The 17,727-nt window shown below is 42.6% G+C and overlaps 1 protein-coding gene across 5 annotated transcripts in view; it reads right to left on the reverse strand.

The window, feature by feature from the left end:
• The window catches only part of BFAR (bifunctional apoptosis regulator), a 67,788-nt gene that overhangs the window by 24,848 nt on the left and 25,213 nt on the right, over window positions 1-17,727 (reverse strand). For all 5 annotated transcript variants that reach the window (XM_056535290.1, XM_056535293.1, XM_056535294.1 and 2 more), the window contains exon 3: window positions 7,715-7,922. In XM_056535290.1, the coding sequence (XP_056391265.1) occupies window positions 7,715-7,922 (208 nt within the window). The remainder of the gene's footprint in view (window positions 1-7,714; window positions 7,923-17,727) is intronic.

Below are 17,727 nucleotides of genomic sequence, written 5' to 3' on the forward strand. Positions count from 1 at the left end.
CTCCCTCACTTATTAAAATTTTGCCAACATGCGGCCAGTACTGGAACACTCCCCTCGGAAAATCTACAAGCCACCATAGTGACTTTACCTAAACCTGGAAAAACACAAGATTACCCCCAAAATTTTAGACCCATTTCCCTATTGAATCAGGACCTGAAAAGATTTGCCAAACTTTTAGCCACTAGAATTTCCAAAGTCCTCCCCACACTAATCCACCCAGATCAATCTGGGTTTGTAGCTGGCCGACAAGCGTCAGATAACACCAGATGCCTACTAAACATTCTCTCACATTTGGAGAGCGCGGGTACCCGAGCGGTGGTTTTGGCGTTGGACGCCGAGAAGGCGTTCGATCGCATACGGTGGTCGTTCGCATTCTCGGTCCTGGCGCACATGGGTTTCTCGGGCATGATCTTTTCCGCCCTCCAGCCTCTTTACTCATGCCCATCAGCCCGAGTATTAGCAAACGGGGCACTCTCAGACCCCTTTTTAATTACAAATGGATCGCATCAGGGCTGCCCATTATCCCCACTCCTATACATATTGTCCATAGAACCGCTGGCTCAAAAAATACGTACTGACCCTAAAATACAGGGTATATCCATGGGACGAAGAAGAAAGAGGAGTCCAGCGTCCATCCATGGGACGAAGTAACCATGTCGTCTCGTTATACGCAGATGATGTGGTCCTTTGCCTATCCCATCCTGAGACTTCGCTGCCGGCGGTCATGGACGATATAGAAGTCTATGGTTTATTGACATACTACCATCTAAACACGGCCAAAACTCAAGCACTACCTGTTAATCTCCCTTGCCCAACCATAACTACACTTAAATCTGCTTTCCCTTTCGAATGGAAATCGCATAGTCTACAATATCTAGGTATCCAGGTGACTTACCCCCACAAACTTCTGCTCCAAAATAACTATGACCCCCTACTGCTGACAATATCAAAAGAGATGGAACGTATAACTAAACATGAGCTTTCTTGGGTGCAACGTTCAAAATGTTCCTCCTCCCGAGGTTTTTGTACCTCTTTCGCACTCTACCGATCAACGTACCCAACTCCTCCTTTCACAAAGCACAATCACTGCTCACATCATTCATATGGGCGGGGGGCAGCCCCAGGCTGTCTGCGGCTATCCTCAGCAAATCAAAATTGGCCGGGGGTCTAGGATCTCCTGATTTAAAACAATACTACGTGGCTACTATGGTATCCGCGCTGAGGCATTGGTGGCGCGCGGGTAGATCTCCCTTGGGTGAACATGGAGAATCAGTCCATTACCCCTTATACAGTTAAAGATCTCCTTTTCCTATCATTTTGGGACCTACACACCCCCGAGTTCAAAAAACCCCTAGTAGAAGCTTCCTTCAAAGCGTGGAAAATTTTTATTACAACGTCTTCTAACCCAACTACTCCTACGAAGTGGGATATACCTCTATCTCTAATCCAGGCACATATTCCCGACCTTGACATCACAACACCTAAAACAATTCCGTATGTTGCAGGATACATACATATTACCCCAGGCAGATTTTTACAAATACTTACAAGTCCGCCATTTTTTAGACAACCTAAACCCCACACAATCGTCTGTTGACGATACTACACTACGCTTTTTGGCCCTCCCCTTGAAAGGTCTAAAACCTTTATATCGTAACCTTACCCATCCTGACTTGTTTGTAAAGTCTCACCCATTTAGATACTGGGAGAGGGATCTGGGCCGCACCTACACCACAGCGGAGTGGCAACATGCATTCAAATCCCTTCACGCAGCATTTCAATGTTCCACACATGTAGAATCGGCATTTAAAACCATTCTAAGGTGGTACTATACTCCGGACCGACTAGCACGTATTTATCCAGATTCCTCCCCATTATGCTGGAGAGGATGCGGAGGGAATGGCTCCCTATACCACATACTATGGCAATGTCCACTAATCAAACCCTTCTGGGCTTCCTGCAGATCTCTACTACTACATACCCTTGGTAACCAGATACCTTGGTCCCCTCAATCCGCTTTATTATTTCTAGAACTCCAATCTCTTAACCGCTCAGATAGAGACCTTTATTGCATCATATGCATACTAGCTAAGATCTTAATAGTAAGTAACTGGAAATCTACATTGACCCCCACCTTACCACAACTTCACAACAAATTAAACACTACTTTGTCATTCGAAAAAGTCATAGCTCTAGGAGCTAACAGATATGAAAAATTCTCCAGTAGATGGAGGAAATGGCTGTCCTCTCCTCATTGCATAAATATATGATTATTGAAGACAACGATATCCCTTACACTAAACGAATCTGATAAACGTGAAACACACGATAAGGACCAGATGTTGATCTGTATACATGTAATACGATGGCCTACTACATCCATTCATCTTACACACTCAAAAGTTTTTAGCACATAGAGAGTACCTATGTAATAACTTAAACTTCATCCTTAAAAGAAATGGAAAATGAACCATATATTGGAAAACTTATTCCCATGTTGCCACTCTGTTTTGAGTTCGTAGTCATGTTCATTGTTGCACAGATACTACAAATCTACCTGCGGAACGCAGGCACAAATACGCATAGCTGTATCTGAACTTTTATTTTTGGTTTTATTTGTTAACTTGAAAAACTTTAATAAAAACTATTCTTGGAAAAAAAAGAACCTCCAGCAGCGCGCGAGCCGGAGGGAGGAGCTCTGATCTCCCGGCTCGCACGCTGAATCGGGGAAAGAAGAAAAAAGGCTGGGACAGGGAAATAAGAGAGGCGGCCATGTGCCGCCAGGACCCTTGACTCCCGGCAGCTGAAGTTCTACAGTTCCTGCTGTATACTGCTGTCGGGCATTGCACAGTGCACGGCACCTCACAGAGAAATAACCGGGGAGAAGGAACAGCAAGGCTGTTCAGAGGTGAGCCGGCAAAAACTCCTGTGGAGGGAGCCGCTGGAGGACCAAGTATGCAGAAAACATAGCGCCCCCCCCCCCAAGGGGACCTGAGGGAGCCCCAACATGAACCCCAATAAAGGACAGAGTCCCACAAGGAGAGGGAGGGAGGGGAATATAGACACACCTGTCTTCACATACTCACCTCAAGATGTCTTCAGCCAGCTTTTTAGTCACCTGCATCACGTCATGCAGCTACAGACCAGGAAGAGCAGGGAAAATAGGGGGACCCTAGGTGCAACCCCAGGCGCTGGCCGTTGGCGGGAAGGGGTTAACGGTGCATTTTGCTTTATATCCCGTGCCCCTTAGCCGCATATGGGGGAACAGGTAGCGCCATGCTCCTGAACCGCCACCTGAAAAAAGGAAACAAAAGGGGGTAAAAAAATAAATAAATAAAATCTAACTAGACAGCCCTTACTAGAAAATAATTTAAAAAAAAGACCAGGTCTAGGGAGCTCCCAGACCTGTGTCTTGCTCCTTGTTGAAACTAGCTAAAACTGACTACCTCACTGCAGGTGGGCAGGTATATCCTGCCAGGGAAGAGACGACTTTTTTTTCCTATTGTCAGCGCCTCCCAGTGGCAAGAGCATATATCCATCAGTAAGGTGTCCCCCAATGAAGAGCAACCGAGAAATAGGAGATTGTAGACCTAGCTTAAAGAGGACAGAGTGCCAGAGGAGAAGTGAGTAGGGGGGAAACTGTAGCAGAGTAGGGAACATAAGAAGAGACAGGTGCAGTAGACCACATGAGAGATTGTAGGGAATGAGGAGCAAGAAGATCATTTTCTAGCATTACCCATCTAGGGAAAAATGAGATGGCGTTACACAATAGGAGTTGAGCCAAACGAGCAGCCCTATAAGGGAGAGTGAAGTTAGGAACTGAAAGGCTCCCACCCTCTTGTGATAGTACATGATGGTTCTAGGGATACAAGGAGAAAGACCTCGCCAGATAAACCAATATACATCAGCTTGCAATTTACGGAGATCCGCTTTCGAATCGGAATGGGGAGTGACTGAAACGGATATAAAATTCTAGGAAAAAACTACCATCTTGACAGTGTGAACACGGCCCTGCCAAGAAATATGAGGAAAGTTCCATCTGGCGAGATCCTCCTTGATAGATTTGTAGAGAGGAATATAGTTCAACTTCTAAAGATCTGCCAAAGATGATGAGAGACACCCAAATAGGAAAGGAAAGAGGAGGAAGAGCAAAGTTAAGGAAAATGAGCTCACGGACTGACTGAGGAGTGTTGTAGTAGAGAACCTCTGACTTGGATCTATTAACTACTGGGCCCGAGAATGCGGAGAATCGATCCAGCACTGCAAACAGATTGGGGAGAGAAACCGGAGGGTTTAGTAAGCGTAAGAAGAAGGTCATTCGCAAACAAGTTCACTTTATAAATGGAGGAGCCAATAGTCACACCCGAAATATCAGGATTCGTAAGAAGAATACTGGTCAGGGGCTCCATTGCCAGAGCAAATAATGCAGGGGAGAGAGGACACCCCTGGCGAGTACCTCTAGCAACAGATATTGACATGGGACGTGAAGAAGGCAATTTAAGGTAAGCTATAGGATCAGCATACAATGCCGAAGTGTTTGAACAAAAGGTCCCAAAAAAAAAACATTGCCTTTAGTACCCCAAATAAGACCACGAAACAGTGTCAAAGGCCTTTTCTATATCGAGCCCTAACAATGTAAGGGGTGTGTTGGTAGCAGATGCCCAGTGATTTACATTAAGAACTTTGCGAATATTGTCAGGTGCTTGAATAAAACCGGTCGGGCTAAAATGGAGGCGAAGAGTATGGCATCTAAGTTAATCAGGGAAATATGGGGTCTTTGTTAGGCTTGGGAATAACTACTATAGAAACAAAGAAAATCAGGAGGCATGGGAGAGCCAGTAAGTAACTAGCTTCAATTGCAAGATTGCCTCTGCAAGATCCTCAGCAGTAATAGGAGCATTAAGGTGATCCCTTGCAAATGTAGAGAGAGAAGGAAGAGCTATAGAACTAAGATAAGAGGAAGAGAGGAAGAACACGTAGGCACCCCAGGCTTGAGCTGGATTCTATTGATCCTCTGTCTCTGCTTGAGCATGGAGACAAGGAGACGATCAGGCTTATTGGCCCATTTGTAGTACTTGGCCTGAGTCCAGCGAAGGGCCTTCTCCGTACGTTCAGAGAGCACAGCACCAAAGCTGTAGTCTTGTGGTGCGTAGAGCCTGAAGTACAAGGATGAAGAAAGCTGATGAGCTGGCGCCAATCTGGCTAGTTTACTTTCAAGAGTGGCCTGAGCTTGAATTCATTCCCATTTCAGTCGAGAGGCAAAGGCAATTTTCCCTCTAATATAAGCCTTATTTGCCATCCAGACCCAGCCCACATCTGAGGAAGAAGAGTTTCAATTTAGGAGCAAGTGTGTGGGCGACAAAACAAGGATTTGTTAAGGCACCACGTAAAAGGCGTAGAGCAGGCACTCCCAAAGGGAAAGTAAGCAAGGACTATATCATGATATTATATATTTTTTTATTTCTTTTTTAGAACATTATTATGGGGGCTACCATCTGGCCACAGACTTTAGAGATCTGCTTTATCACAGGACCCATGGATGAGACAACAAGAGCTGTCCCATTCACACGAAATGGAAATGTTGCTGGACATTCTTTGTGACCTTTTTCAGAAGGGAGGGAACGTTGAGCTTTATATATCTAGAATGTTTTTTTTTCCCCCATATCTACTGGTGTCAACTTTCACTGTACTCCTGTCTGTGATGAAAATAAGACATTACTAGGGAAAAGATCTGTACAGAAGAGGATGTTTCAGGCCTAGTGAATAAATTGATAATGCGACACACTAAAGATGGCCATTTAGACGGTAAAGAGAACACTAAATTTACTGCCTCCCTCCACACACATACAGATGTGAACAAAAGAAGTATTGGTACCCTTTCATTACAGACAGTGTGAAAATAGTGTGAAACTGACAATATCAATAATAAATAAAAATTCACTGAAAATTAACTGATTAAAATCAGACATTGCTTTTGAATTGTAAAACAAAAATAGAGAAACAGAAACATTTAGCCGCACATCCACAATTTGTGTTTTGACCTACTTGTGTAATTAAAAACATCTGGGCCAAAGTCCGTCCCCTCTTTCATAGCCAGCACTCCACTCCATCCATTTGGCCCAGGCTTTTAATTAGCAGAAGACTGCGTATGGGTTTCCTCCTAGCATTCTCCCAGCCCTCTGGCAGGGAGCACATGATAGGTGTTCACACTTGTGTGGTGCTTGGTGGTAGCCATTGTTGCTGTGATGCTTTGTCTGTGGGGTGGTGTTGTGTGGTCCGGGGGCTTAGTCAAGCAGCAGTAGGGGATGCCAGACTACTGGGTCATACCCCCTGTGAGCTTGGTGTCGAAGGCAGTGGTCAGCACCTGGCACTATGTCAGTGTTAGGTTAGGGACTCCCTGACTACGTGGCGAGTGGGCTTGTACCTTTTGATCAAAATGTATACTAACAACCTGTTTTTTTTTTTATATTATGCTGAGAAGCAAGTAGATCAAAAACACAAATTGTGGATGTGCGGCTGGGTCTCTGTTTTTCTATTTTTGTTTTACTTTTGAATTGTGGTTCAACAGAATCATCCTAAAAAAATTAAATAAAACTGGCCTGGACAAAATGATGGTCCCTGAACTTCATATTTTGTTGCACAACCTTTTGAGGGAGTCACTGCAACCAAGTGATTTCTGTAACTCTCAATGAGACTTCTGCACTTGTATCTAGGTATCTTGGCCCACTCCTTATAAGATACTGCTCCAGCTGTCTCAGATGTGAAGGAGTCTTCTCCAGACAGCATTTTTCAGCTCCTTCCACAGATGTTCAAAAGAATTCAGATCAGGGCTCATAGAAAGCCACTGCAGGATAGTCCAACATTTAGCTTTTAACCATTCTTGGATGATTTTTAGTTGTGTGTTTTGAGTCATTATCTTGTTAAAGGATCCATGACCTGTCAGTGAGACTAAGCCTGGCAAAATGTGCAGCACAATACCCTTCATAAAGGATTGATAATCTCAAGATTTCATTGTAGCCAGTACAGATTCAAGACACCCTGAGCCAAACGCAGCAAAGTATCCCCAAAACACAACCAAACACCTTCATGCTTTACAGTAGGTAGTGTTCAGTTATTTTCTTTGTATGCTTCATTTTTGAGTCCGTGAACAAAGAGCTGATACAACTCTGTAAAAAGCTCCGCTTTTGTCTAATCAGTCCAAAGGACATTCTCCTAGAAGCTTTGAAGCTTGTAATTTTGCAATTAAGCATACAAATGAACTACACTGTACCTGTTAAGCATCTTGAATAAAATGTGCTGCTTAGTGTCAGGAACTGGGTCTCAGTTGCAGGTCATGGGTCCTCCAATGGGATAATAATCCAAAACACACAGCTAAAAATCATTCAAGAAGAGTAAAACACTGGACTATTCTGATGTGGCCTTCAATGAGCTGTGATCTGAATCATTTTCAACATCTGTGGAAGGAGCTGAAACATACAAATTATATTTTATATACAGACATTGACAAAATTGTTGGTCCCCTTCCGTTAAAAACAAACAATAAAAAAAAAAAAAAAAAAACAGCCAAGCATGCATGTGTTCTGAATGGGGGAGAAAGAAAAAAGGTTTGGAAAATGGAAATTCAGCATTTAACTGCTATATGTTGGAAGGCTCCCATTTATATCTGATGGCTGAAAGTCTACAAAAGGCTGTGTTAAATCAGAGGATCACTTACTGCAACTCCTGTTAACGCAGTCAGCACCCCTGAGAAGAAGCCACCTCCACCCCTCTGTTGGTTAGCCCGCCCTTCCCTGGAAGACGACTGATTCTGATCATTCCCATACTTATTGAAGGCTTGCAGGGCCCGGCCAATTTCAGTGTTCTGCTCAAGGTCCTTGTACTTTTCTTTTATGGTATCAGGAAATAATTTTTCAATGACATCCCTAAAACCAAAAAATTAAAAATAAATAAGAAAACAAACACATTTACAAAAAGACTGGAACAATAGTTACAAAGAAGTCTCTTACAGTAACAATTTAACATTAAAGGGGTTGTCCCATCATGTTCGTTGGCTTTTTCTAGCCACTTCCAGCAAGTTTGCAGCCAAAGCGGGAAAGATACACAATTTACGTAAGTCCCATTGATTTTAATGAGAGTTCCAAAAAAATAAAATAAAATAAATAAATAAATACAGACTTCTGTGCTACCGCTAGGATTCCTTTCTAAGCTGGCTGCAAATTTTTTTTTTGCAGATTCCGTGCAGATTGTGCATGCACGACACACCATTCCATTAACAAACACTTGCGATTTTGTTTACAAAATATGAGGGAGGGGGGGGGGGGGGTTTGAACAGTCAGATCACACTCTTTACACACTTATCCCCTACTCTGTGGAAAGTGGATAAGTGATTTAAAGGGGTACTCCGGTGAAAACCTTTTTTCTTTTAAATCAACTGGCTCCGGAAAGTTAAACAGATTTGTAAATTACTTCTATTAAAAAATCTTAATCCTTCCTGTACTTATTAGCTGCTAAATACTACAGAGGAAATTTTCTTTTTGGAATGCTCTCTGATGACATCACGAGCACAGTGCTCTCTGCTGACGTTATTATAATAATAAGTCTTTATTTATTGTTGTCCTTAGTGGGATTTGAACCCAAGACAAGGCAGCAGTGCTAACCACTAAGCCACCATGCTGCCCTTAGCATACATCTGCTATGCACGGTTGCTAAAATGGACAGGGATGTCAGCAGAGAGCGCTGTGCTCGTGATGTCATCAGTGTTCCAAAAATAAAGGAATTTCCTCTGTAGCATTCAGCAGCTAATAAGTACTGGAAGGATTAAGATTTTTTAATAGAAGTAATTTGCAAATATGTTTAACTTTCTGCCACCAGTTGATTTAAAAGAAAAAAGGTTTTCACCGGAGTACCCCTTTAACTTGGAATATGCCTTTATATTTATAAAAAAAAAAAAAAAAAAAACAGTAAAGTAGAAAATTTTAAAATTTTAAAATTATATAAAAACTCCTTCCCTAATAAAAAGAAGCCATGGCGCAGCACCAACTGAGGGAGGGACTCCGCCTCTAAGGACAGGAAACCTAGAGGATAAAAGGCAGGTCCCTCCTCCCCAGCCTTAGTGAATTTCAGAGACTAGAAGGGCCTACTATTGGTTAGTATACAAAAATATACATAATACTGCAAAAATAGGAAGATGATAAGGGTGAACCCCATACCATTGTAGAAAAAAAAAAGAAAAAACACAAATAATTCTTCTGAAACATAGGGTGGGAATGCCCCGATGCTGTCATGGCTCGGGGAAACACAATTACCCGTGAGTTATTACCATCTTTCCCTTTCGCCATGACAACCCCAATTGAGAGAAATAACAGGGATAACACCTAGGGTGGGACTACAGTCTGGAGGACTTTATGGCCAAAAGAAATAGAGTAAGATTTGCCCACATCCACACCATAGTGCTTGAAAAAGGTAAGTGGAGATGACCAGGTGCCGTGCAAATCTGGTCTATGGAAGTTCCTCTTCTCTTGGCCCAAGAGAAGGCCACTGATCTAGTGGAATGAGCCCTAAGACCTGAAGGAGGGGAAACTCCAGAAGCTACATAAGCTAGAGATATAGCTTGTTTAATCCACCTAGCAATAGAGATCCTGCTAGCTCGCTTCCCTTAATTTGGGCCAGAAAACTGAATAAATAAGGATGAGAACTTCCTAAAGCACCTAGTTCTATTGAGATATTCTAGAATGCACCTCCTCACATCTAGGTTATGGAAAAGTTTTTCTTTTTCCATTAAAAGGGTCAGAACAAAAGGATGGCAAAACAATATTATGTGAGACGTGGAATTTGGACACTACTTTTGGTAGGTAAGCAGGATCAGGGTAAAAGATAATTCGGTCATCTAGTATTTTAGTATAGGGCTCTTCACTAGAAAGGGCCGATAGGTCTCCTACTCTCCTGGCGGATGTTATTTCTGAGAGATATAGCATCTAGGGGCTCAAAGGGATCGGACATAAAAGGTGTTTAACACTAGGGAGAGATCCCAAGAAGGTAGCCTAGGAAAATCCCAAATAGTAAGTTTATTTTTTAACTGCCCTAAAAACTAAATGACCCAGAAGTGATCTGCTATCTTTTTTTAAAAACAGCTCCTAAAGCAGAGACCTGCACTTTAAGAGTGGCCAATTTAAGACCTTTATCCAACCCCCTCTGCAAGAAACTCAAAATACTAGCCATGTCTGGGGGAAAAAGATCTACAAGCAGCTTGTTTAAAAAATTTAAATAAGCCTTCCAGATTCTAGAGTAGATGTTCAATGTTACAGATGTTCTACTAGCCTGTAGAGTAGAGTTTACTGCCTCCGAGGGACCCTTGTTTTATAGGATCAACCTTTCAAGGGCCAGGCAGTCAAATTAAGGTTATTTACTTGAGGATGAACAATTGGCCCCTGAGATAGACCATGGGTCTGCCTGTGACATGAACCTCAGAGCTGAGAACCAGGCCCTCCGGGGCCAGAGCGGGGCTATTAGAATAACAAATATTTTCTCCTCTGACTTTTGCTTATCATCCTTGGTAAAAGCTGTATTGGGGGGAATGCATAGGCCATGTTCCAGTCCTACCTGTGAGCTAAGGAATCCACCGCCAAAGGCCTTTTTGTTGGATCTAGGGAGCAAAAAGTTCTTACTTGGCGGTTTTGTCTTGTGGCAAATAAGTCCACCTGTAAAACTCCCATAGCTGTGTAATCTTTTGGAAGATGTCTGGGTTCAGTCTTTATTCTTCCTGGTGTAGACTGTGACGGCTGAGAAAATCATCTTCCCTTTAGGTGTACTGCTGTTAGAGACAAAAGATGATCTTCTGCGAAGGAAACAATTTGAGTAGCAATAGACATGAGATTTTCGTTTTTTGTGGTGCCCTGGCGATTTATTACTGCAACTACTGGGGAGTTGTCTGACAGTATTTTGACATTTCATTGGAACAGACAAGGCCTTGCTTGATCTAGACTTTTTTGAACAGCCAGTAACTCTTTGCAATTTGAAGAAAGAGAAGACTCTTCCTTTCCCCATTTTCACAAAAAATTTGTGCCCAAAATGTGAGCCCCCCCAGCCATAGGGACTCTGGCATCTGTAGTTAGGAGAACTAGATCCTGTCTTCTCCACTCCAGACCCTTTGAAAGATTTGCTGTATCTAGCCACCATAGGAGAGAGGCTAGGACAGTGTCTGACAATTTTATTGGACTGTCCAGATCTGAGGTGGACCTATCCCAGGCTGCCAGAACTTCCCACTGAAGCTTTCTTGTATGGAATTGTGCCAAGGGACTGCTTGGCTGGTGGCTGTGTATAGACCCAGTGAAGACATATTGGTATTGTTCGCAACCTCAACACCTCTCTGGTTAGGTCTTTTAATTTTTGGATCTTTTCCTGAGGAAGAAAACATTTTTGAAGATTGGAGTCTAGCACAATTCCTAGAAATACTTTCTATCTTGCAGGGACTATGGATGACTTCCCAATTTATGATCCACCCAAATTTTTTCAGAATAAGTAAGCTGTGATTTAAAAAAAAAAAAAAAAAAAAGGAACTTACCTCTTCTACCGAACGACCAATAAGCAGAAAATAGTCTAGATAGGGAACAAAGGTGCCGACTCCTTCTCTGATATGGGCCGCCATATCTGAAATGATCTTTGTAAATACCCTTGGGGCAACCAATATACAGAAAGGCAGGGCCCAGAAATGGAGATGCGCGTCTGAGTTTAATAAAACTGCTATCCTCAGGTACTTCTGATAATCCTGGTGGATCGTGACATGTAGATGGGCATCCTTTAGGTCTAGTGAGACCATAGAACAGTCCTTGGTTAACAGATTTACAGTGGACTTTATGGTTTCCATTTAGAATTTTTGATAAATCAGGAACTTTTTTTTTTTTAGAGGTTTCAGGTTTATTATTGTTTGTTATGAACAGTCTTTTTTTTTCTTTTTACTAGAAAAGGGGAGGAGTAAAACCCCTGCCCTCTTTCTTCCCTTGGGACTGGAACCAGCACCTTTTTGTATTTAAGAAAAAACTTCCTGTTCGAAAGCTGACTGACCTCTTTGATCCTGATTTTTTGTGACTACCAGGCAGGGAGGAGGCAGAAAATTCCAACTGCAGGCCCTCTTTGATGGTACTAAGGACCCAGTTGCTGTTTGATATTCTCTCCCATTCCAGAAAGAAATTCCGCAGTCTGCCTCCTACCTGCCCCAAAAAATCATTGCTGGTTAGATTTTTTGGTATTTCTTGTGGACTGGTTAAACATATATCCTTTTGTTTTCTTGAGAAAACACCACTTTGAGGACTCCTTTATCACGCTCCTGGCCCCTAGTTTTTTTTAATTGGCACAGAAAGACTCATTAGGCCTGTAGGATTTGAGAATAAGGGAAGGCTTTTTTCCTATCTCCTGCTTTCTCTAGGATATCCAATAAGGAAACAAAACAGAAAATGACCCTCACAAGGAATTGTACAAAACTTATTTTTTAACCTATTTCTCCAGACCAGTTTTTTAGCCAAAGTGCCCTACGGGCAGAATTGGCCGAAGCTTCTGACCTTGCAGACAATCTGAGGGCATCAGAGGAGGCATCTGCAAGGAAAGCCGCAAACTTCCTAATTAAAGGAAAAGAACTAAGAAGTTGCTCATGAGGTACATTATTCTGTACATTTGCCGCTAACTGATAAATTCAAAGTAACACTGATCTAGACACATGTTGCAGCTACATTTGGTTTAAACGCTGCTGTAGAAGCTTCCCAGGATTTTTTCAAAAATGCTTCAGATTTTTTGTCCATCGGATCTTTAGGAGATCAGAGATCCTCAAAACCCTTCAACACTTTTGCAATGGCTGCATCTATTTTAGGAGTTTTACCCCCCCCCCCCCCCCCATTTATCCACATCCGTGTTATCAAACTGATATTTTCTCTTCAGTGCCCTAGGAAGGAACACTTTCCTAACCGGATTCCCCCACTCCTTTTTATTGAGTGCAGGAATGCTTCTGTGCACTGGAAAAATTCTACGCTTCTTACATTCAAGCCCCTCAAACATAATATCCTGTATTGGATTTTAGCAGTTTTTCTTCTAAAATATTAATAGCAAATTTAACATGCTTGATTAAATCATCAGTCTTTTCAGCAGAAAATAAAAGGTTTTCCCGAGGCATCATCCTCAGGAGAAGAGGAGTTGCCTTCGGATTCAGAGGAAGGTTACATGACACGCTCTTCCTCAGAACCTAAATTTACCACTTGAGATGGTAAGTTCACAGAATCACTGGACATAGAGACAGGCACTGCAACCGCACCTGGTTGAGGTACTGGTGCAATTTTGAGAGCCTCACTGCTCTCCTTTTTAAATCATATCCTGCATGGGCGTTAAGAAGGAGGATCTCTCTGCTACCATTATGTTAGCTATACAGGCTTCACAGACAGACTTCTCAAAATTAGGAGGCATCATCCCCTTACAAGAACTACACTCCTTATATTTAGAATTTTTTTTTGAGATTTTGTAGGCACATCGGCCCAGATTTATCAAAGGATGTCTACGGTAGAGCTATTTTCCCATGTTTATTGGGGTGGAGGGTTTGAATAGTGTGCATCTTATTTATCAAGAAGGTGCAGCAGGATTATTAATTTTGCGCAGCTCTGCTGTGGTGGGAAAAGCTCTACCACATACACTTTTTCTAGATGCTTGTGAGAGAGGGTCCTGAATTTGGCAGGTTAGGTGTTTTTACTTACTTTCACAGAGCTGCCATGACATTTTTACTTGCATTTTGGACGCCACAACCAAATTTGACTGCAGTGTGTAGGGGGTTAAAGCCGGGCATCACCATGATCGGTGATGTCTGGCATTAGAGATGGGTCCTGGTGGCAGGACCACCCAGCTATGACCTGCGCTCAGCTCCTGAGCGCATCATAGAAGGGGAGTGGGACACCGTTGTCCACAAGAGGTTAAAAGGTTGAATTGCAAAAGGTAGAAGTGATTCTCAGGCCTACTGGTAGGTGGTGTAGCTTTGCGCCTTAAAAAAAAAAAAAAAAAAAAAAAAAAAAAAAGTACCTTTGCGCACAAAATAGCGTCTTGACAAAAGTCGCAAATGATAAATACATGACCACTGCATGGTCAAAAAAAAAAAAATTCTACGGGTTAGCAAAAAGAGTGAAACTGTCTATATCAAAAGTCGCATTAAAAGTCCCTAAATATGCTGCTTGCGCCTGAACTGCGCCAAAACATAGGCAAAAAAATTAATACTCTAAAAAGCAATGATAAATCTCCCCCATCATCTCCCTAAAAAACATTAAAGAGAAAAAAAAAAAAAAAATACACTCCCTCAGGTATCCTGGAACTTTTGCAGATACAGTGGACGGGATCTTTGCTAAGACCTTCATGATGATCTTCTCCTTAGGAAAAACCGCTGCACACACTGTGGGACAGGCTGGCTGACTCCTGTTGTGGAAGACGATGTAAGTGCAGAGGGCAACCTAAATACCATCAGGCCACCCTCCGCACAGATCCCAGCGTCTGACCTCATCTCCGGGCTCCCTACTGCCGTGCCAGGCTTCCCGACCTGTGCGCGACACCACTTCCGGCGCACTGTCCCCCGGCTCCCAGCTCAGAGGAGATTCCGGACTGCACCGCGCGACCACCAGCAGCCGGAGAACAGCACCAGCTTCTGCCCACAGCCCGCGAACAGCCAGGGGAGCGTTTGCAGAGCTTCCGCCATCCAGGTAAACAGGAGCAGTCAGGGAAGTCTTCCCCAGACTAGGGGAGCCTACTAGAAAATAGCACCCTGAGACTACAGGGTTTAGCTCTATTCCCTCAGCCTTCAATTATCCAACTGGGACAGGAACTCCTGCCCAACTAGGCTTTCCAAGGGCAGGAAACCACTAAGGCTGGGGAGGAGGGACCTGCCTTTTATCCTCTAGGTTTCCTGTCCTTAGGGGCAGAGTCCCTCAGTTGGTGCTGTCATGGTGAAATGGAAAAAAAAAAAAAAAAAAAAAAAAAAAAAAAAAAAAAAAATCGCCATGTGTGTAATTGCCCAAGCTATTAAAATACGTTTATAATCCAACGTGGTAAAAATTTATTAAAAGCGATCAAAAAGTCCTGTTAAAACAAAATATTACTGATAAAATGGACAGATAACCACGAGAAAAAAATTAAATAAAAGAAACACCCTTATCCCCCTATATTGAAAATAAAAGATAGGTTTATATAATTTTGTTAAAATAAGAATAGAAAAACTATACAAATTGAGTTTAACCCCTTAAGGACCAAGCCCATTTTCACCTTAAGGACCAGAGCATTTTTTGCACATCTGGCCACTGTCACTTTCAGTATTGATAACGCTGGGATGCTTCTACTTATGAATTTGATTCAGAGATTGTTTTTTTTCATGACATAGTCTACTTTAACATAGTGGTACATTTTTGCCGATACTTGCATAATTTCTTGGTGAAAAATTCCCACATTTCATGAAAAATTTTAAAATGTAGCTTTTTCTTTTCACACTTTGAAGCTCTCTGCTTAAGGAAAATAGACATACCAAATAAATTATATATACACATAAATCGGGGACATTTATCATTTATTATACTATCATGGTGGGTTGATAAATTTGGCTAACATAAGCAAAAACCAATAAATGACTTCAAAACAAATTTTTCCCCTAAATGTACTAACTCATTTTTTTTGCTTCTCATTTCAGATCAGTGTATCTTGTTGATTACTTTAGATTCAGGGGAGTACAGTGATCAGCATTTTTTTTTGGTTTAATGTTAATAAAATGGTTAATGAGGACTTTTGGAGGAGTGTTTTTTTGGAATAAAAATTTTTTTAAACGTGTTTTTTTTTAAAAATTTACTTGACAGGCTTAGTAGTGGAAGCTGTACTATAGACAAAGTCCATGACTAAGCTGAGGCTTAGCGTTAGCCCCCAAAACAGCAAGCGCTAACCCCCAATTATTACCCCCGGTACCCACCACCACAGGGGTGTCGGGAGGAGCCGGTACCAACAGGTACCAAATATGGCGTTCCTGGGCGGTAACAGGCTGGCGTTATTTAGGCTGGGGAGTGCAAGTAACAATGGTCCTCGCCCACCCTGGTAACGTCAGGCTGTTGCTGCTTGGTTGGTATTTGGCTAAAAATAAAAATAGGAGGAATCTTTTTTTTTTTTTTTTTTGCATGATTAATTATTAAAAAAAAAAAAAAAAAAAAAAAAAAAAAAACACATAGGGTCCCCCTGACAAGCCTGCCACCTGCCGCACAACTACAACTCCCAGCATGCCCTTACAGTAAGGACATGCTGGGAGTTGTATGGGGGTGACAATCTCCCGCACCACATGACTACAACTCCCAGCATATCCTTACTCTAAGGGCATGCTGGGAGTTGTAGTTGTGTGGCAGGGGGCAGGTGACAAGCTTGTCACCCGCACCCACCATCCCCCCCTAAAACTCTCCCAGCATGTCCTTACTGTAAGGACATGCTGGGAGTTGTAGTCGTGCCAGCCAGGGAAGTGGGTGGCAATGCGCTCTGTTTCCTGGCTGCAGTGATCAGAGAATCACTGTAATTTCATATTTCCCACCGGGTCACGTGACACGGGACCCAGCGGGAAATTTTTAATTACACTTAACTCTGCGGCGCTGTGGTAAAAAGCCCGGGCTGACATAACTCTGCAGCCGCCCGGGACTCCCGCAGCCGGGAAGGGAGATGTGCAGAAGCCGTCCCTGCCATCTCTTAGCATGTACCACATTGCTGAGGGATGGCAGGGACGGCACCTACACATCTCCCTGCCCGGCTGTGGGAGTCCCGTGCGGCTGCAGAGTTATGCTAGCCCGAGTTCTTTTTAACGTCTAGCGGAGCTTTTAGTCCCTATTGTAATATCAAATTTTCCACCGGGTCCCGTGATTGGCTGCTCGGTCCAAGACAATCACGGGACCCAGCGGGAAATATGAAATTACAGTAGGGGAAATAGAAACTCTGCAGCGTTGCAGTCTTGCAACAGGTGGCAGACAAGGCGCAGGTGGGTGGGATGTCATTATGTTAGGGTAGCGGGGATAGAATCAGAGTGATGCCAGCCCGGGCTTCTTTGTACAGTTATATAATATTTCCTGCTGGAGCTGTGATCACGGCTGCCAGCGAGAAATATAAAATTTGCTCTCAAAAGCAGTTTTGTAAGCCAGCTCTGGGCTGGCTTACATTTACGCAGTTTTTGAGGGCTTGCAACTTTTTGTGCGACTTTTGCACTTGATAAATCCCTGACCCCTGCAAAGTAAAAAATAAAATTCACTTTGGTACGCTCTTTTGTAGCTTTTTGCTTACAGCCAAAAGTCGCACAAAAAATTGCTTATGTGCTAATGTGACTTTTTGTGTGACTTTTGGAAGCAAAAAAAGAGCTCTAAATCCCTTGTTTGCATGATAAAGTTGACATGTTTTTACTTTAGGAAGACAGCAGAGGGCTTCAAAATTCAGCAGCAATTTTCCACAAAATTTTCAAAATCTGAATTTTTCAGGGACCAGTTCAGTTTTGAAGTGGATTTGAAGGGCCTTGATATTAGAAATACCCCATAAATGACCCCATTCTAAAAATTCCACCCCTCAAAGTAGACAAAATGACATTCAGAAAGTGTGTTAGCCCTTTAGGTGTTTCACAGGAATAGCAGCAAAGTGAAGGAGAAAATTCAAAATCTTCATCTTTTACACTCCCATGTTCTTGTAGACCCAGTTTTTGAATTTTTACAA

The sequence above is a fragment of the Hyla sarda genome, chromosome 8 (assembly GCF_029499605.1).
Source record: "Hyla sarda isolate aHylSar1 chromosome 8, aHylSar1.hap1, whole genome shotgun sequence".
Lineage (NCBI taxonomy): Eukaryota > Metazoa > Chordata > Amphibia > Anura > Hylidae > Hyla > Hyla sarda.